The sequence below is a fragment of the Puccinia triticina genome, chromosome 3A (assembly GCF_026914185.1).
Source record: "Puccinia triticina chromosome 3A, complete sequence".
NCBI lineage: Eukaryota > Fungi > Basidiomycota > Pucciniomycetes > Pucciniales > Pucciniaceae > Puccinia > Puccinia triticina.
In genome coordinates this window covers 6,873,751-6,898,859 of record NC_070560.1, presented here as the reverse complement: position 1 = coordinate 6,898,859, position 25,109 = coordinate 6,873,751, and the positions used below count along the sequence as shown (strand labels likewise).

The 25,109-nt window shown below is 44.7% G+C and overlaps 5 protein-coding genes across 5 annotated transcripts; 2 read left to right on the top strand and 3 right to left on the bottom strand.

Annotated features, from left to right (window-relative positions):
* Positions 1–657: 657 nt before the first annotated feature.
* On the bottom strand, positions 658–1,406 carry PtA15_3A742 (uncharacterized protein; the record flags this gene model as incomplete). Its single annotated transcript, XM_053167740.1, has 2 exons — positions 658–1,137; positions 1,233–1,406. 2 exons carry the CDS (start codon positions 1,404–1,406, stop codon positions 658–660), a joined length of 654 nt encoding a protein of 217 aa, XP_053018927.1.
* Positions 1,407–2,244: 838 nt separating this feature from the next.
* On the top strand, positions 2,245–3,188 carry PtA15_3A741 (uncharacterized protein; the record flags this gene model as incomplete). Its single annotated transcript, XM_053167739.1, has 3 exons — positions 2,245–2,679; positions 2,754–2,773; positions 3,125–3,188. 3 exons carry the CDS (start codon positions 2,245–2,247, stop codon positions 3,186–3,188), a joined length of 519 nt encoding a protein of 172 aa, XP_053018926.1.
* Positions 3,189–4,066: 878 nt separating this feature from the next.
* PtA15_3A740 (uncharacterized protein) lies at positions 4,067–4,884 on the top strand (the record flags this gene model as incomplete). The annotated part of the gene is made up of 5 exons (XM_053167738.1): positions 4,067–4,073; positions 4,157–4,400; positions 4,484–4,608; positions 4,677–4,805; positions 4,877–4,884. 5 exons carry the CDS (start codon positions 4,067–4,069, stop codon positions 4,882–4,884), a joined length of 513 nt encoding a protein of 170 aa, XP_053018925.1.
* Positions 4,885–8,368: 3,484 nt separating this feature from the next.
* Positions 8,369–10,376, bottom strand: PtA15_3A739 (uncharacterized protein; the record flags this gene model as incomplete). Its single annotated transcript, XM_053167736.1, has 6 exons — positions 8,369–8,433; positions 9,139–9,423; positions 9,498–9,551; positions 9,618–9,896; positions 9,959–10,249; positions 10,310–10,376. 6 exons carry the CDS (start codon positions 10,374–10,376, stop codon positions 8,369–8,371), a joined length of 1,041 nt encoding a protein of 346 aa, XP_053018924.1.
* A 4,409-nt stretch (positions 10,377–14,785) lies between these two features.
* On the bottom strand, positions 14,786–16,263 carry PtA15_3A738 (uncharacterized protein; the record flags this gene model as incomplete). The annotated part of the gene is made up of 7 exons (XM_053167735.1): positions 14,786–15,079; positions 15,161–15,274; positions 15,353–15,450; positions 15,537–15,616; positions 15,718–15,736; positions 15,841–16,066; positions 16,204–16,263. 7 exons carry the CDS (start codon positions 16,261–16,263, stop codon positions 14,786–14,788), a joined length of 891 nt encoding a protein of 296 aa, XP_053018923.1.
* Between the last annotated feature and the right edge of the window lie 8,846 nt (positions 16,264–25,109).

The window sequence follows — 25,109 nt, the reverse complement described above, 5'->3', positions numbered from 1 at the left end:
GCATGACCGGTACATACCGGCCATTGGATTGTGTATTCGATGGCCGGTAGAAATGCTCATCGAGGCGAGTTCAAGGTCGTTTTGATGACCAACTTGATCATTCATTGAGATCAGGGAGTACATATACATACATGTAGACTCTTTGATGAACAATAGAATTGGTCACCAAAGGGAATACGAGGTCATCTCCCTTTGATGAATGACTGTATCGGTCATCAAGGGATCATCCACTCCCGATAATGGCCGACACAGTTGGTCGCTAACGAGGATGGTTGGTAGATCCAACCTTGCAGGGGGCATATTCTCTTGATGAGCGGGTGTGTTGGAATCAATGGGAGTGGAGTGTGGACTAAGTTCGATGGCCGGCACAAAGTCTGTACCGGCCATCGAGGGGAGTACCGGAACAAATGTACTGGTGGGAGGGTATGGTTGGGGATGTGTTGTGTAAGTGTGCCGATATCATCCCAAATACACCCCCAGGGGTACTATGTGGGAAATGGCGGGGATGATGAGCGGTGATGACGAAAGTCGTGATGACCTTCATCACTTCTCAAATCTGCCAAACGCGCGAGTGATATGATTTGGGCCTCGGTGAGGCCCGGTTATAGAAAAGCAGTAGTTATTACATAACATCACTGCTGCTAAACGGGGCCTTATTTATTTGACTGATATACTATGAAAGATTTGTCCCAGCAGGGCCAACCCAGCGAAAATAAAAAACAAGACAAAACAACCAGCGATTCCTTCCGGCCGTCTCTCCCTCGAGCTCAATGCTCTCGACACTGGCCGGGCAGAAATCTCTACCGACACATCGGGCAGGGCTCTGGTCGGGCCCGAAGAGCTGTGTGGCAAGAGCCTTCCATGACTCTCCTCATCTTTCAGCCATAATTCTTCGATCTCAGAGTGGCCGCCAGATCCCAACAGGGGCACCGAATCTGAGGGGCCAACGATTCGCCATGCTGCTTCGCCAGTTTGTGAATGAGAACCGGCCTCTTGAATCGTTCCCAGTCCTGCTTTCGAACCAGGGGGACCATCAGACGGCGGCTCTGAAGGATGACGGTGTGTGGAAGGACGTGGTGGATCTGCGGTGTGACTATCTTCTCCTGGATCAATATCGATAACCAACTCGTGCTTCTCCTATTGATTCAAGTGACCAAAAAACACACAAAATAGCAAATGTTAGCAGTCAAGACACTGCAAGTTTCTCTGAGTTCAGTTTGAGCAAGACACACTTTGAGATCCAAGCGACTCCCGCCAATCACTGCTACTGGTGAGAGCGAGCCATCACCACGAGCCGGGTCCACAATCTGAGAGTTCTCTCTGATTGGATCATGACTGGAGTGAAGAAACCTGTTGGCTCCCCCTGTTGTTGATGTAGCGTAGGACGAGTCGGTAGCCGGCACCATCGGGCCATGCAGGAGCTCGCCTGCTAAACTGTATCCTATAAGCTGCTCATCACAAGAATCTCATGAGTATTAGTTTTTGCACAAAGTTGACGGCCAGTGTTCTGAAGGGCACCCCATGCGATACTCCACAGACTATAGTATAGCCCGTGGGAAGCCTGCCTCGGGGCTTTACTATAGTATGATCTCCATCTCGCTTCTGCTCGCTGAGCATCGGCCCCCGCCGCCCCTCTTGTATGCAAATACATGTACATGTCCCGGTCTGCAGCCCCGGCCCCCGCGGGACAAGCCGGCCCGCCCGTCGGGATCGACCATGAGTTGAGGTCGTACCGCGGGACAAGGCAACCCGCATCCGGTATCCGTCGGCATCGCCGACCTACCTTTTAAAGATAAGGGTATTGACATTAACCTTACCCAACACAATATCCATCGCGGCACTTCCCCATCAATCTCTCTGCTCGACTCGGTCCCTGATCCGACTACATATTCCAACGCTTCAACGGGAAAACTCGCTCTCATCTCTCTGCTCAGCTGTCTGTCCAAGTCAACCTCGAACGCGGATTCTGGCCGAAAATAGACAACTGCCGGTTTTTCAACGCGGATTCTGGCCAAAAATAGACAACTGCCTGTTTCCAATAGTAGGTTCCCCAAATCCCTTCCCGCCAGCTTTCCTTTTGACTCCTACCAAACCATCTCAATGTTTGTCTTATACTTCTATTGATTACTTTTTCCTTAGACTACAGCATGGCCCGCGGACGCCGAAATGAGGCCAACAGTGTCGCTCACTCAATTTCTACTGGGTCCTCCCGCCGTACTCGGACCCGACGATTTCAGATGAGAAATGCCTCTATGGAGAGGCGAGAACGATCAGCTGAACTCCGAGACCGCTCCATCGCCGAACAGCTGGGACATGTGTCGCCCCCTCGTCGTCCTCCTCAAGCAGTGGCTCAAGAAGCTCTCAATACCGAAAATCAAAACCCACCTTTTGAGCCACATCTTGGCGGCAATGATGATCGACTTGCTACACCTGAAGAAGACCTCCCAAGTACTGCGCATGCTGCATACCATCGGGCCCGCCGTTATGCAGAGACACGGGAGAGGACCAGTCAACTCTGGAGTCAACTCAAGTCAAGTGTCACAGCTACATTCACTCTTTGTCAGAGAATCACCACCAACTTCACCACGCAACCAAGTGGGTACGAATTACCCCCAGATACCTGCACCTGCAGCCCATCAGAAATACACACGAGAAAGGTTGACCTATTTGACATGCTCTGTAAGTTGTTTTCACATTCCAGTTGTCTAGCCGATTTTGCACTGCTCACTAAACATATCTACTTGTTTGCACAGTTCAACTTACTAGCGAGCCCGTCCCCTTTTGCAAATGCTTGCCTGACGTCGTTCGATTGGTGTATTTTGGATACATTGCCAGCTCTCCCGAGACACCCCGCACCGCGTTCTCAATCCGACTTCTCCAATTCCATCACATGCTTTGGCAAACCTCAGCCTTATCAACTTTGTCGTTTGTCAAAGCGCTCTCGTCATATTTGAATACTCGCCACAAAAAGCCGTGTTACGCTCGTGGCAATAACTTTCGAAAACGAAACCTTGAAGTCCCTTTCTCCAACAGTACCGACCTCTACTCGCGCGTCTTAACCAACCAAACTAAGATTACAAACGAAGGCATGCAACTAACTGCCATCGAGCAATGGGCAATGAAGTGCCCCCGCTGCTTTGGACCTCAAGAAAACGAAATTAAAGCTCACCAAGACGAACCCGACATAATTATTGCCATGGATGGGAACTTCCAGCAGCGTCACTACGCATATGCCAGCAAAGACAATCCTCCCGAGTCAAAATATCCCTCTAGCTTCATTCCTCCTTCAAAGATTGCCCCCGATGCCACCCTTTTCACTTCCACCGAAGCTGCTGCAGTTGGAATTGATGTGAGCAAGTTTCATCAATCTGCTCTTGACAAACCGCCTTGCATTTAATCTGATAACAGGGTTTACTCCTGAAGCCACCATGCGCCGACACACACAAGGCAGCCAATGATACCCGCAATGAAACAACCTGGGAGAAGTGTGACGACAATGGGTTGTTTGCCAGTGCATGTCGCCATGACATACCACTCAAGTACATCAACATATACAAGACGGGGGAGAAGTATGTAACTCCCTTCCCCTCAATTGCTCATCAATCACATCTGAGAACGGACGATTGTAGGTTATACTATCCGGTGTCAATTCTTCGGACAATCTTGGCCGACTTTCCCCAGCACAAAGTGGGAATCCTGTACGACCTTGGTTGCCACATGGAAGCCCATGTTAACAGGGTATGGTATTGTTAAATTTCTTAGTAATTTGACCCGCAGTAGTCTCACTCACTGCCTTCAACATCTGCAGCGGAATCTCTTAGAGGAGCGTCAAGCAGATCTACGGTTTGGGACATCGGTCTTTCATGCATATGTGCATGAATGGTCCTGCCAGGTAAAATATAACCCCCGCCTCAACAAATTTTGGGGGCTTTCAGATGGCGAGGGACTAGAGAGGCTGTGGTCATTTCAGTCCCCCTTGATCTCTACCAACCGTGTTTCCACACGATTGCACCAATTCAATTCTCTTGATGCACGATCACAATACTACACCAAGCTGCTTAATGAGATGGGCGGTAAGATGTTCATCTTTTCTATCAGTATCAACTTTGCACTTCTCAAGAGAAAGTAAAATGCCTAACTGGTCTCATCTTCATAGCTCACTGGCTTCTGCAAAAGCTAGAATATGCCCATTCAGTATACATTGACCCAATTGCGGCTTTAGCAAAGCTTCATCAAGAGCCTAACCGTCACACCCCAGGGAGCAACTATACAAACTCTTTTTTCGAGCAGCAATGGTGTGATGAACAAGCGTACCATGTTACAACTAACCAGTCATCTGAACGAGCACAGGTTGAACTTGGACGTCTGTTATGTATGGAAGAAGAATTGAATGACGCCTGGTAAGAGTTGATGACACCAAGAAATGGGCTTGATATTTAAATGACAAACGATATCCAGCTTATTGCAATGTTTGTTTAACCAGGTCTGCTATTGCGATGACGCCAGAGCAAGCGCTGACACGCGCACGCAGTTGTGCCACCGTCGCCAGGAAGCTAGAAGCACAAAGGAGACTGGCCCCCCCAAACAGTGAGAATAGCAACTTGACTGGTGAGTAGCTGATTATTTTATGCTCAATAATGATCTAATACCCCGAGCTGAGCAGCAATATAATCCAGCATCCGATCAAGACAAGTTGAGCAAGGTCTGGTTTGCTAAGACCGAGCTGCAACAGAGCTTCTTAGCACTTGTGGAAGAGAAGCAACCCTTGCTTTGTGTATGTCGTGCAGGTGAAGCAACCACCCTTGGTAAGTTTGCACATCGTCCATCAGTCTTCACTGAAAATTCAAAGCTGAAAATCACTCAAAATTCAATTCAGGGACCTGAGGACAGCAGAAACTTTCAGAAGCCCTGCGCAAGCGAGTAGCGCAGCTGCGCACAACCCTCAATAATTACAACCGCTTAGCTCGCAGTTTTATCCAAAGCAATCCAACACATGCCGCCCCGCCCATCATCGACTATTCTGCACTGCTTGCCCTTCAGCCGGACGACACGTTCTGGAATGACGGTTTATTCACCAATGCGAATGAAGCATGGGCAGTTGACCCCCTGACTCAACGAGGTATTTGAGCACTTGCCTGTAGAAACCGTGCTCTTGAAGAAAAACGACGCCTTGCATGGGAAGTTAGACGCACTGCAAGATGGGCTGTTCAACATCACAGTCGCTTGTTATCTTTATTGACCCTCTTAGTACACTATCAAGACGAGTATGACCAACAGACTGAACCTGTACCAATCCCACCGCCGTTGGTTCCACTTGTTAACCATTTTCTCCTGGAGAGCAATGAGTTTGATATATACAATATTTGTGCTGTTGAGTTACTTATTCATCAGGCTTATGTTGAAGTATGCACATTACAGCTAGACTGGAACGACAAACTTATCAAGGTGTTTCAAAGGACGATGTCACAAGATGGAGACAAGAATCTACTCAGCACATGGAACAAACAAGTTTTGCGAATCAAACATGCAATCACTAACAATCTTCTCTCAGGCATCCCAGGCGACTGTGCTGATCTTGTTCCATTTATGAATCAAAATGATCACCTGGACTTGCCGTTGCCTCTCAATGAAAATGGACCAGATGAAGATGACAATGAGCAAGAATATTTCGAAAACATGGAACATATACTCTCTGAAACAATGCGCGCCGATCTTTTCCATGAAGCAGCTGAAACTCCTGTTTCTGTTGATGACGAAACAGATCATCAATCTGGTACTATTAATCCATATGCACACGCACCTTGACATGATTGTTTGTTTGATTTCTTGTATTGTTTACAAATTCTGCTTAGTACAATGTACTTGTGTTTGGTGTTGAAACATGCCTATTCAGCTCCTGTTTCAGAACAAAAAAAATATTGAAATATTTTTATGATCATCATGTCTGTTCTCTGTAATATAGCTAAAAAGGCTATAAAAAAAGCTGAAAGAACAAAAAAATGAACACTTGAGTTTCATTCAGGAATCAAATAACTTTTTGTTAATAGCTTGCAATGATCTTAGGGGGATGAGCTAGGACAAGTTGTTAGTGGTTTTCCATGCATAGCAACCCAATAGAGATTTGTACCTCCTGAGGCAAAATAGCAACTCATTTGGGACCCCAGGTGGGTGGTGCTTTATGGATTTGGGGTGCTAAATGGGGGATAGCAATCTGGTCTGTTTCCCGGGGTGGAGATGCTCTCAATGATGTGTGATCTCAGTGACATTCCTGGATCTTTAATTCAAAACATGGTCAGAAGATGAGAGGCATGAACTAAGAAGATATAAAGTGAAAATTTGAGGTTGGAAATGGAGTTGATTCCCCATGCTGTGATGAGGTGTTGTGGTGTTTAGTAATTTGTATATTTTTGTTATGTGATGGCTCCTCATACTACAAGTATTTGGAACACTAGTTTTTTTATTTTTTTTTTTGTGATGGCTTCTCAGACTACAAGTATTTGGAATTGAATTTCAATAAATTCAGTACCTTAAAAAAGACAGAATATTGGCTGAATTGAATTTCAATTGATAACTTCAAAAATCAGTATGCTAACCAGATGCAGTTTGAACTTTCAAGATATGTCTGCTAAAGCTGTGAAAGCTCCTACTCCTACTTTTACAATGTTTAAGGATTTTTATATTCCAAATAATCATACCAATGCCAGGGGACTACATTTATACTAACTAGATCTGGTAACTTCTTCTGCCCTGATGTGATTGTTTGCAGTTGCGTAGCGCATGGGTTGTAAAGTATTCATAGAGCTCCATTCGCCCAGTGAAAAGATTCCCCTCCAGAGAGGTGGATGAAGAAAGCTAATCAGATTATTAGTGTCTTGCCGCGAAGTGTCCTTTCTGGAGCAGCTTCATTGATGCGGCTTGCACATTGTACATATGCCAAAGCATATTACTCCAGTGTGTTTGCTTGATGATGACTTAAATGGTTAAACTGTTCCTTACAGAAAACTCATTTCCAACTCGTCAACATGATTGTCTCAGGAATTCATTAGTCTATAATATTTGAATCTGATATCATTCTAGTGATTGGACCACACCTCCCAAGTACTCAGACAACACTTGCACATCTATTTCAAGCATCGGAGTCACGACTGAAATATTCTGAGTGATTGGGCAACATTTGTGCTCGAGCGAGTGGATCACGACTTTTTGGATATGTATTTGAATTTCGCAATATGTTCCACAAGGTTCTTCATGTATAAGACCTTTCTTCAAGTAATGAGTGTGCAAAAGGATTTGGAACACATCCTCGCAAGGGTTCTAAGCATACTTTTGACCATCTCCTCGGACTGAATCTATTGCATTTTTGGCATGACTTCATAATTAGTGGGCACTGATATTGCTCCGGGGCTACTGGGCCCGGGGCCGTGGTGTCAGAGCTAGGAATAGAGGTCACATATGATTTATAACAAACAGCCCTCACAAACATCACTCATTCACGTATGACAAGGCTATCATTCCGGCATGTCCTACAACTATGCTGACGGGTGTGATGTTCGCTTCTGCACCACTATTCCCACCGTTTCTGCAGGCATAATAGGCAACAACATCACAACCCAAATTTAACTCTCACTATGACCAAGCAGATTCCAAGTCTTCCAGCACGAAAATCTGTTTATCTGTAGCTCAGATTGAGGTATACCATGCATCCGATGACCGGACAGTCATCGGATAGAGAGACATCGCTTGGAGTATACCCTCCATACAATGACAATCCGGTCATCGGATGGAGGGTCATCAGTGGGCAACCTTGCAAAGCTGAACAGCTATCATCTGCATCAGTTCTTCTGTGGGGATGGGGTAGCAAGGGTTAGACGGATACTCTAGTTCAATCTTCCGTTTTTTGCGAGATCTGTTGTTGGTTGGTTGATCGACACCATTAAGAGGAGCAGTGCGTGCAGTAGATGCTGAATTGTTCGGAACTGGTACCATCTTTATAAACCAGGTGAACTTAGGCAGAGAGGAAGAAGTGATGGTCAGCTTTGTTCGGAGTGAGAGTCAGCTTGTAGTGTAGAAATTCTTGGCTGAGCTCAAGTTCCGCCTCGATGCAAAAATGCCTGAAGCTGGTATACTCCAAATGATGTCCCAACCAAGTTCTTAGAGATCGGGATCACCATTTGGAGCAGACACTGCAGGGCTCAGGCATCGAGGACAGATCAGGTCGTTAGAATGAGAGGGAAAAATATACATACATGGTTGAGAACTAAAGGGTGAAACCCCGCGCCTGGATTCGTCAAAAAACGAGGAGAGTGGTGGATGAAGCGGTTAAATGTTAATTGATTCGGAAGCCACAGCGATGGTGTCAAAACTTGGACTACTTCAAGCCACCACGATAGCGGATGTGCACTGAGTTGATTTCTTGAAAAGGCGCAGGCGAGGCTAGTTGCAGAAAGATGGGAGGTGTCAGCATGAGCAAGGAGTCATGAACGCGAATGAAGATTGTTGATAGGTGACCATAAAAGAACACTGGCGTTTTGAAAATGATAGGAAACAAACAATGCTGGAGTCGTACGCATGTATTCAATCGAGCCGAGAGTCGTACGTATTATTCAATCGAGCGGTGACAGATGGCGATGGTGATGGTGACGGTGACGGTCAGAGGCATGCGACTTCCGCGGGAGGAAACAAAACGGTAGTAGGAGCCTAGTAGGGTTAGGTTTCATGTACACATGCCTGGTATCATCAACTAGCGTTGCGCACAGTCGAGGCGACTGCGGCACACCTCAGGAGGTGCCCGCGCGGCGTACCTGCCTAGCGCACCCGGAATACAGCAGATGATTGGAGCGACGACGCTCACAGGACAAGGGCTTGGTAAGGTTGAAAAAAATAGAGTTGCTCAGCTGCGGCAAGCGTAGCCACTGAATGGTACCTGTCAGCATTCAAGATTGGAATGCAGCTATGAATCAAGGAACATTGACTGTGTAAACATGTGATTGGGAAAAGGACACAAAGATCAACTCAGTGGGCAGAGAAGGAAAAACATCACAAGGTGTAGCTGTCAACAAAGTATTTGGAAACTAGAGTAGATTAGAAACTATCAGACAACCAAATTATCAAGACCGTTCCCACTTGGGCCAAGCGGACTCGGTTGCGGTGATGCACTAGGTGATGGAGAAGGTCCAGGAGTGTCGTATGATTCCGGAAAGACTTTGTCAGGAATTGATGGGTCAAAAACAATATCAATAAGCTGTTTGTCAAGGGCCAGGTGGAGCGCAGCTGAGCGCTTGGGACCGAGCCCTTGACTTGGTCTCTTGAGCCAATTGACATCAATCTTTGCAGCGGGGTCCAAGACCAATCGGTACTTGAGCTGAGCAAGATTATAATCGGTTTTGGTCCAGGGCCATTGTGTGATAACGCCGTCGGTCTTCTCTGTGAAAATAAGAACATGTGTTGCTTGTGAGTGGTGTTGCAAGGCAACTGAAGGCAGAGCCAAATCAACGTACTAATCAACTCAGACATTCTTAAAACGGCGGAGACCGGACGATCAGGAGAAAAGGCTATAAAAAAAGGAGATATAAAGTAGTTAGTTTAAGTTGTGAAGCGTTTGGAAGTTCTCTACACACCTCCTTTTTGATCTTTTCCGCCTGATTCACCCGACTGGCCATTCTGTTTGCCGTTATTGTTTATCTGAGCGATTGCAGCAGCAATGTCGCTGACCTGGTAACCTGTGAGGTAGGACTGCATCCGTGCAGCATAGCTCCGTGGTCCGTCAACCCTTTCGGCTCCTTGGACAAAGTCGGTTGCCCCTGGGGTACTCCGGATAAACTGAAAAGAATGTCGTCCAAGGAACTTTGAGACAGCAAATACAACGAGTTCGCAGCTGAAAGTAGTGGCAATATGCACTGCCTGAAATTGAACTGTTAGTGTTAAAATGGAAACACAATCAACAATTTGTGCTAATGACTTGCCTTTGCGTCCCAGTCGTCCATGAAGTTCTCAACTTCAGTCGCTGCAACTTTGAGTGATATCGGTCGACGCGTACCAACCTGATTCCCACTGCCAACTACTTTGTCATCCATCTCATTGTCATCTTCACCAAACTCGTTTGCATTCGGTTCGTCCTGCCCCCCTTCGATATTTCCATCAGTAGTAGCTTGTACTGGTTGCTTGAAGGCTTCTTGCTGCTCGCGAGTTAGCTGTTTCCACAGCACAGAGACGCTACCCATAGCGGGAGAATACTTCACTCCTTGGTGACCTGTTGAATTGATTCCATCAGTGATTGTTTGATAGTTGTTAAACAGGACAGTGAACTTACGGCCTTGAAAGGTAGCTCTTGCCTTTTTAGTCTTCATGAACTGATTCCAGCTACTCGGCTTCCGCATGGAGAGTACGCGTCCTCTGTTCAATTGGATTCAGAGATATTAGACAATGTGTTAGAGCTGTTGTTGTTGATCAGCAGATAAAGTATTTCAATTAAAGACGTACAAATGGGAATGGACCATTGACATAGATACACCCCGTTCGATTGCTTTGATAGTCATCATCATGCGCTGCTCCTTTGCATACTGAGTGAAGAAAAGTCAATCGGCATCAGACATTGATTTCTTTGAGCCTTTCTTAGCATCCATGATAAGTTGAGCTTCAGTTTGCTTCATCATCTCTTCATAGGAGCGGGGTGCCAGTCGAGAAGAGTCAGAGGGCTGAAGTTTTTTTCTCTTGCGGTTGTTAGGGCGGGCATCCATGCCGAGTAGGGGAGGAGGAGGGGAAGCAGGTGCAGGTGCAGGTGCACGTGAATGAAAAGCAGAGGCATGCATGGTCTGGTGTTGAGAAAAACTGGGGTTGGGTTGACTTAGTGCACGATCATGATACACTGCATCCTCCAACTGGTTAATAATATGAGGGTTGGCTGGTACGGGATGTGATACACCATTCTGAGCATGAAACGCATTAGAATAAGAAGTACAAGAAATTGGATTGACTTGGGGACGGGCTACACCAAAGTGAGGCTGTGATACGCTAAGCTGAGCAGGAGGAGGGTGATTTGGATCAATCTGAGGTTCTAATGAGTAAAGATTGACAGGTGTTTCAGAGGAGTAGTGCGTGGACACAGGGTGGTGATATTGTGACGGCGCAATAGCATTAACTACAGAGGTTGGGGAGGAATGATGAACATGATGAGTCTGCACTCGAGAACTTTGATTGACTTGGGAGTAATCATGAGTGATGTTACAATAATAAGGGTTTTGAGAGTTTGGAGGGCAAGGACTGTTGTTCGCTGAGTAGTAGTGATTAGCATTGCGGTCAGTCATGGTGGGGGGATGTGGCTGCAAGTGCGGAGGATGGTGTAAGTTGCTGCTGTTCTGGGAAGTATTATAACTACCATTAGTATTGTTGTTTCTCGAATGAAACATGACGTTACTGAAGTTCAGGAGGAGATTTCAGTGATACGGATGCAATGGGATGAGCCGGAGCAGGAGAAAGAGATCAGAGCTTGCAGAGGGAGGGGGGCGGAAGCATTGGAGCATGGAAGGTGATGGAACATGTCCATGGGTGACTTGTGGTTGCTGCGTGTGTGCACAGCAGCTGCCAGCCGCGCATCAAACTTGTAATTTCTATGTAGCAGTGGAACCGGTTGGTCAGACCCAAACCCCAAGAAACAAAGGACCTTTTATGCGCTGCAAGATGGGGTAGTACTCTTGGTTTCCAGCAGAGTAGATGCTGACGGGGGAGGGACCCTGCCCCCGTCGGTAGAGGCCGGTCGCGGGGTGCCTTGTCCCGCAGACCGGGGCCGAGGGGGCTGGCTGGGGCTGGGAGTTGCTGCGACAATACGCAGCATGCAGACGTGTCGCCATAATGCCGACGGGCCGGCTTGTCCCGCGTGGCGCCGGGGCTGCAGACCGGGGCCGAGGGGGCTGGGGCGGGGCTGGAAACAAGCTGCTGCGACAATGCGCAGCATGCAGACCTGTCGTGTGTCGCAATCTCGACAATGTACATGCATTTGCATATCAGAGGGGCGGCGGGGGCCGATGCTCAGCGAGTAGAAGCGAGATGGAGATCATACTATAGTGAAGCCCCGAGGCAGGCTTCCCACGGGCTATACTATAGTCTGTGGAGTATCGCATGGGGTGCTGAAGGGTCCACTTAACTAGAATGATCATCACCCAGGCAGCCATCTTTCGATTTCTGAATTAAATAGCTGAGAACCGAGGCAATTTGTATAAAGCGTATTGGGCTGCTTGACGAGGCAAATTAATGATTATCTGTCTCTAGAAAAGTGATATAAAGATGCCTTGGAACAGTTTGACAGAGCCCTTATTATGAGTGCCTTCCACCACGAACATTGGGGGAGTGGTGGGGTGGGACATGTATTTTACTTCACAACTCAGCCGACGAAACATCATATTTTTTGCCTCGACATACTCCATTCCCCAAGTGTCGTGGGGAAGGGTGGACCTGGACAGAGCTGGACTGCGCCATCGTCTCCGCCCGATTGGCGATAACCTCAGCGGGCTAGTACCTTCTTCGTCGTCCTGTCGATAATTGTGATCTCAAACTTGTTTCTTACAATACATTAGAATACATTCCACTCCCCAAGCGTTCTGGCTTCATCTCTGCCCCGAGGGGCGATGACATCGTCCTCAACGGATTGTTCACGTATACATATTGCATGTATTTACCATCTTCGTTGTCGCCATATCGATAATTGTGATCTCAAACTTGTTTGTTGTACAAGTGTTTACATCCGGGCCTCAAGAGGTGTGTAACGTTTTTAGTTTTGTACTGACTTGGTTACATAATTATACGAAATTGTGTAGCGAACCGCTATGGGTTTTTAATAAACATTTAGGTTTTGTTATTATCTTTTCGTTTTGTTGAAGGGATCTGATCACATTGTTAATTACTTCGTTGTCTTGCGAGTTCCCTTCCTCTTTCCTTTTTCTCTCATTGCGATATCTTTGTTCATTATCATCATTATCCTAAAAAACCCTTATAAATAAAACCCTTATTCTATAATCCCTTTCAAGAGTTTATCTTTGTTCAAAGATAAACTACCTTTACTACATCTGAACATAGGTGATATTCTCTCTTGAGATTATTCAGAACCGTTTAAGAAGTAAGAGTAGTAGGGGGTCCCTCACAATTATATCGCGATCAATTGTGAGGGACCCCCTACTACTCTTACTTCTTAAACGGTTCTGAATAATCTCAAGAGAGAATATCACCTATGTTCAGATGTAGTAAAGGTAGTTTATCTTTGAACGAAGATAAACTCTTGAAAGGGATTATAGAATAATTCAGTTTTGTACTGACTTGGTTACATAATTATACGAAATTGTGTAGCGAACCGCTATGGGTTTTTAATAAACATTTAGGTTTTGTTCTTATCTTTTCGTTTTGTTGAAGGGATCTGATCACATTGTTAATTACTTCGTTGTCTTGCGAGTTCCCTTCCTCTTTCCTTTTACTCTCATCGCGATATCTTTGTTCATTATCATCATTATCCTAAAAAACCCTTATAAATAAAACCCTTATTCTATAATCCCTTTCAAGAGTTTATCTTCGTTCGAAGATAAACTACCTTTACTACATCTGAACATAGGTGATATTCTCTCTTGAGATTATTCAGAACCGTTTAAGAAGTAAGAGTAGTAGGGGGTCCCTCACAAGGTGCTCCTGTAGAGAGACTCGGGTGAATGATATTTGTGTTTTTTTTTGGTATTGATTCCATACTTTTCTGAATTCAGAATCTGTCCCGAAACAAGCCCAAAAGGGTCCCAAAAAAGCCTCAAAAAAAGTGGCAATTATGGACCTGCAACCCACACAGGGAAAGTCAGGCCAACAGTGCTGCAGCTGCCCCTTTTGACCTCAGCGACACCACATATTGCTGTGCCGAGAGTCCCCAGAGACATACGTGCCATAGTGCCTCCAAGAGACCCGATTGACCTCTTGGCAAGCTGGTTGCACATAGATAGAGAAGTACCAGCTCGCTGAGGATGCCTCGAGACGAGCTGATGTATCCATTTCCAAGATGGATCCCTCCCGGGAGGCTGCGTAGATATCTGACCAGCTGGGTGGGAGGCATCCTCCGTGAGCTGGTAGAAGGATTCCTCCCAACGAGCTGGACAGCTCGGCAGGAATCCTCAGTGAGCTGGAGGCATCCTCAGCGACCTTGCACATAATCAGGAGGCATCCCGGCAGGCTGGACACATATCTATCAGTTACCGGGTCCGTACCGGTCACAAAAAATAAAAAATAAAAAATAGAATTGGCGTGATAGTAAAGTAACCCTCTTTACGGATCCCGGTACTATCCGTACCCTTATCGAGCCATAAACATCCAAAAGATTGATAATCAGCGATTGTTTGTGTTGATTTTAAGTGACCATCAAGTCGGGGGCTGGACGTTGCCGGTTATCCGTTCCGAGTCCAATCATCTTCGCTGTTCATGAGAAAATTATAATTTTTTCCTGAAAGAATCGTGTAAAAATTGTTGGAAAGATGCATAATTTATCATCCATGGGTCTGAAGAGTTGATGCTAACCAAGTTGCAAGTAGAAGAAGAATTTTTGTAGATGTGGAAGTAGCTAAGACAGTAATTGATCTTCGATCTCAATATAGTGATGAAAATTATCGTTGGAGCCACTGGCTGCTGTTATAGAAAATTCTGAGCGCAAAGTCGACTGATTCTTTAACTCCAACAACTCTTTAAAACATCCTATCCGATCTTTTTCCTTTGTTATTTTTTTTTTGCGGGGGTAGAAATACGTGATGGGATGAGAAAGTAAAGATGGTCAGAAATTAAAAAAAGATGAGAATTTGAATAGTTCAGAAATGAGAAGAAGGCTTACTGGATAATTGCGTACAAGTGCAGAAGTACTAGGACAGACAAAAACAAAAGTGTACCTGTATCGATTCCTATCCGTAGTATCTGATTTGCATTGCTCTTCACTGATTGTGCAAGTCTCTCGAGATTTGAATACAATGTTTTGCAAGCCGACTTTCTTTTTCTTGTCAGATGAATGTCGGATCATGGAGAGCCGACTGGGGTCTGATTTGGGTAGTTTTTTCTTCAGGTAGCTGCAAAGCTAACAACCCCTCATTTTTAATTCTCTGAATTTCAGGAGGAGAAGATCAGCTTTGGATAATTGCAATGATGAAAAACTGACGTCTGCATATTGTTTGATCCCAACGAAGCATAAGAATCGAGGCTGAAAGCTTCTGATTTTTTGCAGCAAGACCGCAACGCCTTGAAGACGTTCCAAGGGCGATAGCTCGTTTGCCTGGAAGACGGATAAATTGATGTGTAAGCTGCATAAAGGGAGCTTTTTTGAAGAGTTAAGGACCTGAGTTCTGCTGACCTCGGCGGTAGGACGGCTGACTAGATCAGTTAGTCCCAACCCAAATTTGGAAGGCAACGACTGATCATCATAGGGCGACAAACAATCCGGAGTAAATCCTTCATCCAGTGAGTACAAGTATCCTCACGATTAGTTATTTTGAGTCCAAAATCGGACAAGCAAAAATGAGGGAAAAGTGACCAACCACTTAGAAATAACGATTTCCAAAAACGATTAGACCGATGGCCATAGTAATGAGAGATTTTAGCCGATTGACATCCCGGACTTAACAATGATGCGAGAATTTGTTTGATGAGTAAAGACTGTTTTTTTCTGTGGGCGAAGATTATAATAAACATTATGTCGAGAGTTTAAGAGAGACTCACTTTGAGCCACAGAAAAGCACTACAAACAACCCAGCGGAACAAGCCATCAAACGAGGAGTGAGTGAGTACAAGACTCGATGGATGTGAGAAAAATGGCAGAAATAGAGGGTGTTGGAAACATACCGTCGAGATTAGGCGCGATCAAGTCGGGCAAATGGTGCAGATGTTGGTACTGGGAAGGAGCGGCATACCCGCGCGCTTTCTTTCCTGACTTGATTTGAGCGGCAGGACGCCGAAGCTCGAAGTGTTTCGAGATCCCTAACGCTTCCTGTTCACCATTGTCAGTGCCTTTTTTAGGGGCGGGCGCAGGGGCTGACAGAGACGAACAAGAAGACGATCGGTTTCTTTTCTGCAGCAGAATTTCCAACACGGTTTTGAGCCCAATCAATTATCACCAATCATGTTTCCAAGGCTCTCTCGAATGTGGGCATAATGTGAGACTCACATTAGTTAATCCTGGCGAGACGGCGGTCTTAGTCCTGTTACGGAGCGTGGGCCCTGGACGATAATCATCTTCAACAGACTGAGACGACGTTCCCGAAGCATTCTTCAAGACGAAGAACTTTGACTGAATGAAAATTATGGCGAGCTGACAGTCAGCCCCAGGCTCCCGCGATTTACACGCAAAAAAATCCTAGATTAGGCGTCACAGTGGAATACCTCACCCTGCGAGTTGCTGGCGCCAGTTTGATGACTCAAGTTGGGCAAACCTTAACCAAGTCGTCGGACCCTCGGTAGATGTGTGAATATGTGCAAGGTTCGCTATTGAGTTTCTTCAAGCGTCAGTGAAGCATGAAGCGTGAAGATGGGGTACGAGAGGCTTACATAAACTTGAGGGCTTGGATGCGGTCAGGACCCCGGCAAGCCCCTACTAGACACCCTTACGTGATACCCCAGGAATTTCCCATTTTGAAACGGCTGTAGTGTTGATTTTTTGGAGAGAGCCAACAGGACCCAGGAAACCCCCTGTAAATGACCGTAACAAAAATGTATGAATTTTTTGGCAAAAACCCAAAATGGTAGGCACAAAAATGGTATGAATGGGCTTTTTTGGCCTCAATGGTAAGCACTTCAAGTGTATGAAATTTTTCCTGGGTACAAGAGGGTAGTAACTAAGATGTATGAAATTCCTGAGAGTGCACCAGAAAAACCCGTAGCCCTCTCCCCCTCAGCAGCACAGCTTGGCTTATTTTTGGTACCCCAGTGCCCCACCTTGGCAGCGCACCCCAGGTTTATTTTTTTTGCACCCCCCCCCCCCCCTTAGCAGGAATGGTAGGCATGGAAAATGTATGAAAATTTGGGAAATCCTCAAAGCATACGCACAAAACGTGTATGTGTATGAATGAGGTCAAAAAATGTATGAATTTTGTCAAAATTCTGGATTTTAGGTTACAGTCATTTATAAGGGGTTTCCTGGGTCCTGAACCAACTGTTTGAAACCAACTATGTCAGTATGTTCAATTTTGCAAATTTTGGCATAGTTATGGTGTTCAAAGTTGGTTTGCATAATTTTATGCATGCATAAATCATAAAATCATAAAATCTTTTTTGCAGGGGATATGACTGTCTGATTATGTAATACAAAATTTCCTCACCAAAATATTTTTATCATTTTATGATTTATGCATGCATAAAAATATGCAAACCAACTTTGAACACCATAAGTGGATTGAAACAAGTTACGTAAGTAACATCTGCAGCCATTTGTGGGGGTTTTGGATAAGAAAAGTCCAAAATTGATATTCTGGTTATCATTGCTGATGTATTGATTAAAATCAACAAAAAATCACTTTTAGAAGCCTTTCAGACCTTCCTCAACCCTTATAATGTAACATGGGAGCAGGAGAGGACAGGGAGGAACTAATATGTATGCACACTATGTTTGAACCTTCAAGCACAAAAACAAATTGAAACAAAACACGTAAGTATGAATTTTTTTCCCTTGGAAGGGAAGACCAGATTGAAACAGGGTACGTCAGTATGTCCCAGAAGAAAAAATTCCCAGAACTGTCCATTTGAAACAAGTTTCACAGGTTTAGGTAAGTATCATTTTTGCCAAAAAAATCATTTTGAAACAATTTACGTAAGGGTGTCTAGTAGGGGCTTGCCGGGGTCCTATGCGGTCCCGAGTCCAAAGAGCTTCCGAAGGCTGGCAAATCCGGAGACATCCGTAATCAGAAAGCCCAAGCACCGGATCAGGGCTTTTGGCATTCTTCAGGTTATCACCAGAAAAACCTCTGAAAACAGTTTCTTTCTATGGGATATACCTCGGAAATTCAAGACTTGGCATGATCTTCTTTCAATCTCCTGTTTTTATGACATCCCAATGGAGCTACAAATCTCATGGTACTGAGCATAATGGAGGACTTCCCGCCAATCTGGAAACCCAGATTTTCCCAGATTTCGCAGGGAAATATAGGCAGATCTAGGATTTGGGAAGATCGAGCCCAGATTTCCCTGCAAAATCTGGAAAAATCTGGGTTCCCAGATTGACGGGAAGTCCTCCAATATGCAAAGTTAAAAAAATGCTGAAATTTTTTAAACTGTTTGGGTGTGTATCCAATAAGTTAAACCGTTATATAGCAGTCATTTTCCTACTTAGCCCGCTGCACACCACTTATATGGTATGCTCTGATGACACGTTGCTCAAAATAGGCAATCATGTCATGCACATTTACCTGTGCCCTCCAATTATCATACTTCTAGCTAGCACACGGGACAAAAAATATTGAGAAAAAGAAAACCAAAAAAAAGGGTGGACAACTCTCAAATTTCTGCCAAGTTTGACCAACAATTCACAAAAAAATTGTAACCCAAAAAAGGGTGGACAGTGTGGAGATGGTCAAGAAACAGAGGAATGGTCCTGCTGACCTAAATTTGGGAGTTGTTTTACAAAAATTTGGGAGCTGTTTTACCAAAATTTGGGAGTTGTTTTGCCAACCCTAGAAAATAATTGCCTGTGAACCCCTGGTGTGGAGTTCAGACTGGTACACCCAGCACTACAACTCAACTGCTGTGGAGCTGCTGTTCTAGCTCCACCCAAACACACATGAGCTTTTTTCTGCACAGCGGATGACTTCCTGTTGGCATTTAGAGAGCTCTACATGCCCCTATAAATCCTAAATTAAGACATCTACCAAAACTACAACTAGCACACTAAAAGAAGTGAGCTGTAAGGTTAAGGAAAAATTTTCCTCTCTAACAAAAATTAAGATTTTGGGTGCCTAAATTGAGATCTGGGAGGCTCCCAGACCTGACATGAAGTCATCCAGTCACTGTTCATTGAAGCTTGGTCAACAGTAAGCCTTGACAAATGCATGTGTAATAACACAAGCTTGCTTGGAGTTCCTGCATGTCAACTGCTTTCAGTTGCTTGACTTTTTCTTGCAGTGCAGAAGAATTTTAACTTACAGTGCAGAGCTAGCAGACCAAGTTTCAAGAAATTTCAGGAGAAAGATCTCAATTTTGAGGGTGGCAAAACAGGATATGTTCCACCTGCGCCAGAAACCTTCAATTTGTAGGTTCTGACTCTGGCAATTCATATTTTAAATACCATCAGATTCTTTGGCTATGTCTTTTTCTGTCTTGATAATTTTTTTGCTTTTTCTGTTCTCTTCAAATGTTGTTGGTGTCAGAATACAGCTGCCATGACACAGCCCGCCAAAAGGCGCAGGGGAAATACAGACTACAATGCAAAGCAATGTAAGTCCTGAAACTCACCCTTCAGACAAACAAGCTCAAAGCTTAGTGAGAGAAACAGTCGCTAACCCCGAACCTGTCTCATCCCATGTACAGCAGGTGAAGCGAGCAACAAGTCTCCGAGGGCGCAAGCCAAATCGAGAGGAGACGGCAACACCATAGCAGCCACAATTCCATGATCTTTGGTATTGTGAGTATAAGAGCAGCTGAGATTAAGCGATGAGAAAGAAGCACCAGGCTAACAAAGTTGCTACGCTTTCAACATCATTTGCTCACAGAACATCCATCGCTCCAAGAATCACCGCACCTCCGTTAGCCACCAGAATCAGCCCTAATCCTATTAGGTGAGTGGCAATAGAAAACAGAAGGGTGCGACGATAGAACCTCATCCAATGAGCCCATGTTCCTTTTAGGCATTGACAAGACCTCTCGTCGTCAAAGGACAGAAAGTAGACCGAACGAGCTCAGCCATTCTCGGCTACTGCAAAGGTAAATCCAAGATCGGATTTGTAGACTCAATAGACAGCAGAATCACTGATTCTACTGCAAAGATCATTCATACCAGATCTCCCAGTCCTTAGGATCCTCGTCATTATCGGATCCTTCTCTTATTTCAATCTTCTCTCTCATATTTCCTATCAGACCTTTTCACCGGTAATATCAATCAGCCAAGCGCAGCGACAAAACTTTCCTGCTTTTAGGTAAAACCATTTCCTTTGTCATTCTCTCTCTTTCTCAGATCATTGCCTCGATTGTACATAGCATCAGAATAAGAGATCTAATAAGAAATACAACTCTTAGTTGTCTGCATTTTTACAGTTGGAAGGTATACTTCATTTTATCTGCAGAGTGTCTGTGTTTGTTGTTGTTGTGGACATGTGTCTTTGGTTTTTGGTTGTGGATGTGTGTTGTGCATAAGGGCCTGTTGGTGCATCATGTCACAAAACCAGAGTGCAAGTTCCACTCAAACTTAGAAAATGGGCCCCCATGAACTTCCATCCTGCTCCCAGGGAACAGCATAATTTTGTTGGTGCCTTACCAATCACTGAGTCTATTGAGTGATATCCTGAGTTTCCTTTTTTGTTGATCCCTCCAACAACTATGTACAATTCTCTGACTGTCCAACTCTGCTTTATTTGTACCCGCGCCCTGAATCGAGCTTGATTTCCCTGTCCTGTGGATGTCACATAACAGGAACTTTGACTTCTCTCTTTTCCTCTAGCCTCCAAGTTGAAGAACCCTCACACTTGTCCCTCAATCTTGCCGGTTTGGTAAATCTCAATCCGTCTCTCAAACATGACAACAGCTCATCCTGCTTGCTCAACTCAGACAACCCGGTCTTTTTGGCTCAAACTTTCTCTCCTGCAAACTCGACACTGTCAGAATATTTAAACTCAACAACTCTTGCTCCTCACCTCTTTTCCTCTGGGGAACTCGCTCAATACACTCTCATTGCATCATCTAACAGTCTCAATTTCCTGACTTTTTGTTCCTCCAGAAGACATCAAAACTCTTGGTCTTCAAAATCTCTCACAATTACTCCTCAAGACTTTATTTACATGCTCATGAAGGTGGTCATTCTCTTCACTTTGCTAATGTAACTGACATGTGCGCGTGTGTAAGTTTGTTACAAATCACAGGTTGGGCCTCCCTCAGATCAGCAGGATGTACACCCCTGTTGGAATGATGTGAAAGGCCCATCTGAATTGGCATATTAGTGGTTTAACATAAACGGTACCGACAGGCGCCCGCCAATTTTTTTTTTGGCAGCATTCCTCCCTCCTCGCCATTCAAAAAAGCTACAGGTACATACAAACTGTCCTGGATCGCTTGGCTCCTTAAGCAATTGGCGCCAAGCAGGAGCCAAGCGATGACCTGAAATTGTCTACAGGCCGTGTGCTTTTATACTGTGGCACCAATCCTCATTTCATCAATGCTTTTTTAATTTTCCCTCCTATTATTGGTTGTGAAGCCTTCCGGATGAGGAAGTCGCTCCTTGTCTTCCACTGAAGGTAAGAACCTCAGCCTGCTTCTCTCTCTATATTCACCGCTATTGGTCCCTGCATCCTTCTTTGTTGTGCCGACCTTGGCACCTTGTGTACTTATATGCTGCTCTCGGCCGTATCACTGTCTGCTGCAAATCACCAATTCCCTCTTATTATTGGTTGTGAAGCCTTCCAGACGAGGAAGTTGCTCCTTGTCTTCCGCTTAAGGTAAGACACTCGGCCTGCTTCTCTCTCCACATTCACTGCTGTTGCTCCCTGCTCCTTCTTTGTGGTGCCGACCTTGGCACCTTCTGCCTTATTTGCCGCTCTCGGCCGTAGCACTGTCTGCTCCAGTATCACCAATTCCGGGATACTGAGACCGTGTCCCGGGATATGATGTTCCTCCGTGTCTCGCCTTTTTGAGGACGGTCGCAAAACCCGGGAAGCTCAATTGTGTGCTGCGAGTTTGGAATTGAGGTACCATCAACCTTTTTAGTGTGGCATTACTAAGTAGTAGACAAGGCTCCACCAGGGGTCATGAAGCCGCGACTTGATTCAACTTTTTTTGAACAATTCCCGTACTGATATGCGATTGTGTCGGGAGTTTTTAGATAACTTCTGCAGTTGACATGGAATTAGTGGTCTGCGCCGCCCTTAAACCCTAGTTTCCCTAAAGAAGGCCGGTATCATCTAGAATTGAGCCAAAAAAGGATGAAAGTAGGGTGAAAATATGAGTCATGTCAAGCTTGGAGGTGTGTGGTCCCAGATTTCAGCTAGACATCCTGGCTTCTTAACATATGTAAGCTTGTGAGTTGTTTTTTTGTTTTCCAATGTCTCCATGCACATGCATGTGAGTTTTTTCCACTTTGCCAATTTCACCATGGTGTATGCGCGCACATTAGGGTGACAGATCACTGGAGGGGCCTTTCACAGCTCGATTACAAGTAAAAACTGGTCAGAAAGCCATGAAAGCCCCCGCAAGTCACATTTATGTTGTTTGGAACCCCTTTGACATAGAGAAATTGATCAACAGGAATTCACCATAAATGATTAATAATTGGGAATTGATCAACTATCATTTCATTACAGGTTGTAATTAAGTTATCCTTAGAAAATTAAATGGTTCTATACAGCATTGCACAAGGTCCTGTGACAATTCCACATCACTTCTGACACACTTCCCATTGACTTCTGAAGAATTTATCAATCAGTTCCTAATCCACATCTGACTCATATCAGACCCAGAACAACACAAGATTAGACTGTGGCTGTAAGGGTCAGGTAGACCCTTCACTATTGAAGACAGGAGGCTTGGTGGGACGGGCACGAGGCCTTTGTATTCTAGAGCCAAAGTTGGTTGGGGCTGTATTGCAATGTCTAGCCAACAGAGAGATGAAAGGTGGTCCGGTCTCTCTTGTGTTAGTCTATGTACAATGGTCTAATCAGAGGGATGAAGGGAAATGGAATGGGATGCTCACCTATACAACAGAGAGATGAAAGGCGGCTCAGTCTCTGCCAAGCTAGGTGGGCACTGGATCAGGGGTGAGGGTATGGTCCACCGTCTGTGAAAACTCAATGTAGTCTGGTGAAAGTCCCGCACTTTCGGGGGTTTCACAGTGGCACTCTCTGGGGAGTGTGTCAAAGTCTCCCCTGGTGTCTCAAAACAATCCACAACCCCACCCATGCTATCTGCTCACTTGATCCCTGCTTGCGCTCAAGACATATGAATTACCACAAGGGCAGCTACATAGCAATTTCGTCACTGTGCTTCCTACGCTCTGACACTATAGGAGCTCCATACCAGCTATTCTGTTAATCAGTGTGCGGAATGGGTAACATCAGATCTGAGCCACTAACTCTAGAAAGTCAAGTAATGGGTCTTTTTTGGGCCCAGCAGTTGATTGTATGAGGTACTCTGGGATGGAAAAGATGATGACATGGACCTCCTTGAGCTTGTTTATGTTCTTGCTACCTTTCATCCACCTCTTCCTGCAGAAATGGGCATCATGATACAAAGACCATCACTGAGGTTTTTTCTGGCAACCCAGAATTGCTGCAAAAGACTGACACACTTCCTCCACTTTTTTATGGCAGCAAATTGGTTACAAAATAAACCAGGATTTCACTCTGCATCTTTGATATTCAAGATGTTTGGCATACTCTCACACACCAAAAACACTGTTATTTTCTCAGTCCCTCAGGCAAGGATTTAGGTTTGTGGAGGTTCAAACTTTTTGAAAAAGGCCAGGAATTAAATTTAAATTGTATTTCATTTCCAGCTACATACAAAAAAATCAAAATCATTAATCTCTCTTCCAACAAAGCTTTGTTCTCTGAGCTTCTTTTTTGCATGTTCACCAGCTAAATCAATCAACTAAATATGTACATCACCATATTGCTGTTGGCCAATGTATCTGCTCTTCCACTGATCTTGAGTAATTAGGAGGGTTCACTTAAGGTGGATTTTCAAATCAGTCATCAAGAACATCACCTGCAGCTCTCACTTATCCCAAGAACACTGCAAGGTCCTGGTGGGCAGCTCCACTTTGGAAGCAATCTACCCTGCATAAACCTTACTCAAGGGTGCTTGAGCAGACAAAATCATCGGTGGATTTTTGCCAAAGTGAACGGTTAACCCGCCTATTATTTGGTTTTTGCAGAGTTTATTCATGGGAATAACTTATAAACTCTGCGTATGAGAGTCAACAAAAAGAAAAATGACAGTTGAGCCATTCAAGAGGATTGCATAAAGTGTTGGTTGCAGGAAAACACAATTATCTGAAGGTAGACTGGAGGCTTCCAGTAAAGCTTCATGACATGAAACTCAGTTTGTCCACCTTGAGGGATCAATCAGTATGAATGTTGTGGATACATTGATCACTTGTGTGTAAAAAAAGTCCAGAGAGACAGGTCAGTAGAAGAAAAAGAGATCACCAACTGGTATGTAAAATTGAATTATAAAAGAGCTTGATTGATTGATTGATTGAGGCAGGTTAGATAATAATTTAATGGAGAAGCAAGGCCATGATGGTTGATAACTGTTCATTATAATAGAGAAACAATGTATGTATTTAGATATGTCATCAAAGGAAGAAAGAGAGAACCCCGTTTTTTTAATTTAGTGAGAACTTAAAGAATCGAAACAATCAAGGGAATGGTAAGTGAAAGGACAGAGGGGAGAAACGTATGTAGTCTAAACGAGACAAAACAAAGAACGAATTGAAATGTGGAGATAAACCCGAGAAAAAGAATGGTCATCGGAAGGATGTCTAGGCGGGAGGAAATAGAAAGGGTACTACTATTGATACTAATACTTGAAAACTTGAAAGAAAAACAGCTTGTGAATGTATGGAAGAAGATGAAAAGACCGTGTGATGTTTTCTTCCCAGCCTCGAAGTTTCAACGAACTAACCAACCTCCCTCCAAAAAAAAATCTTGAAGAAATGAATGCTAAGGAAAAGGGGAGAGAGAGTAGGAAATGATAGTCGAACAATAAACTGAGTCGTGAGAAGTTTCCGTCCACTCGTAGATAAAGGTGTGACCATGCATCGATGAAATCGGGCGATCTATACACGCTGAAGCCGTCTTCGTCGTCGTCGTTGCAGGAAGGGCGAGACGGGCCGACGGCACAGGCGAAAAAGCTTGAAAAAAGGGGTTGGGTGGGGAGTTATACAGGAGACGAAAGTAGAAAGAAGAGATGGAAAAGTG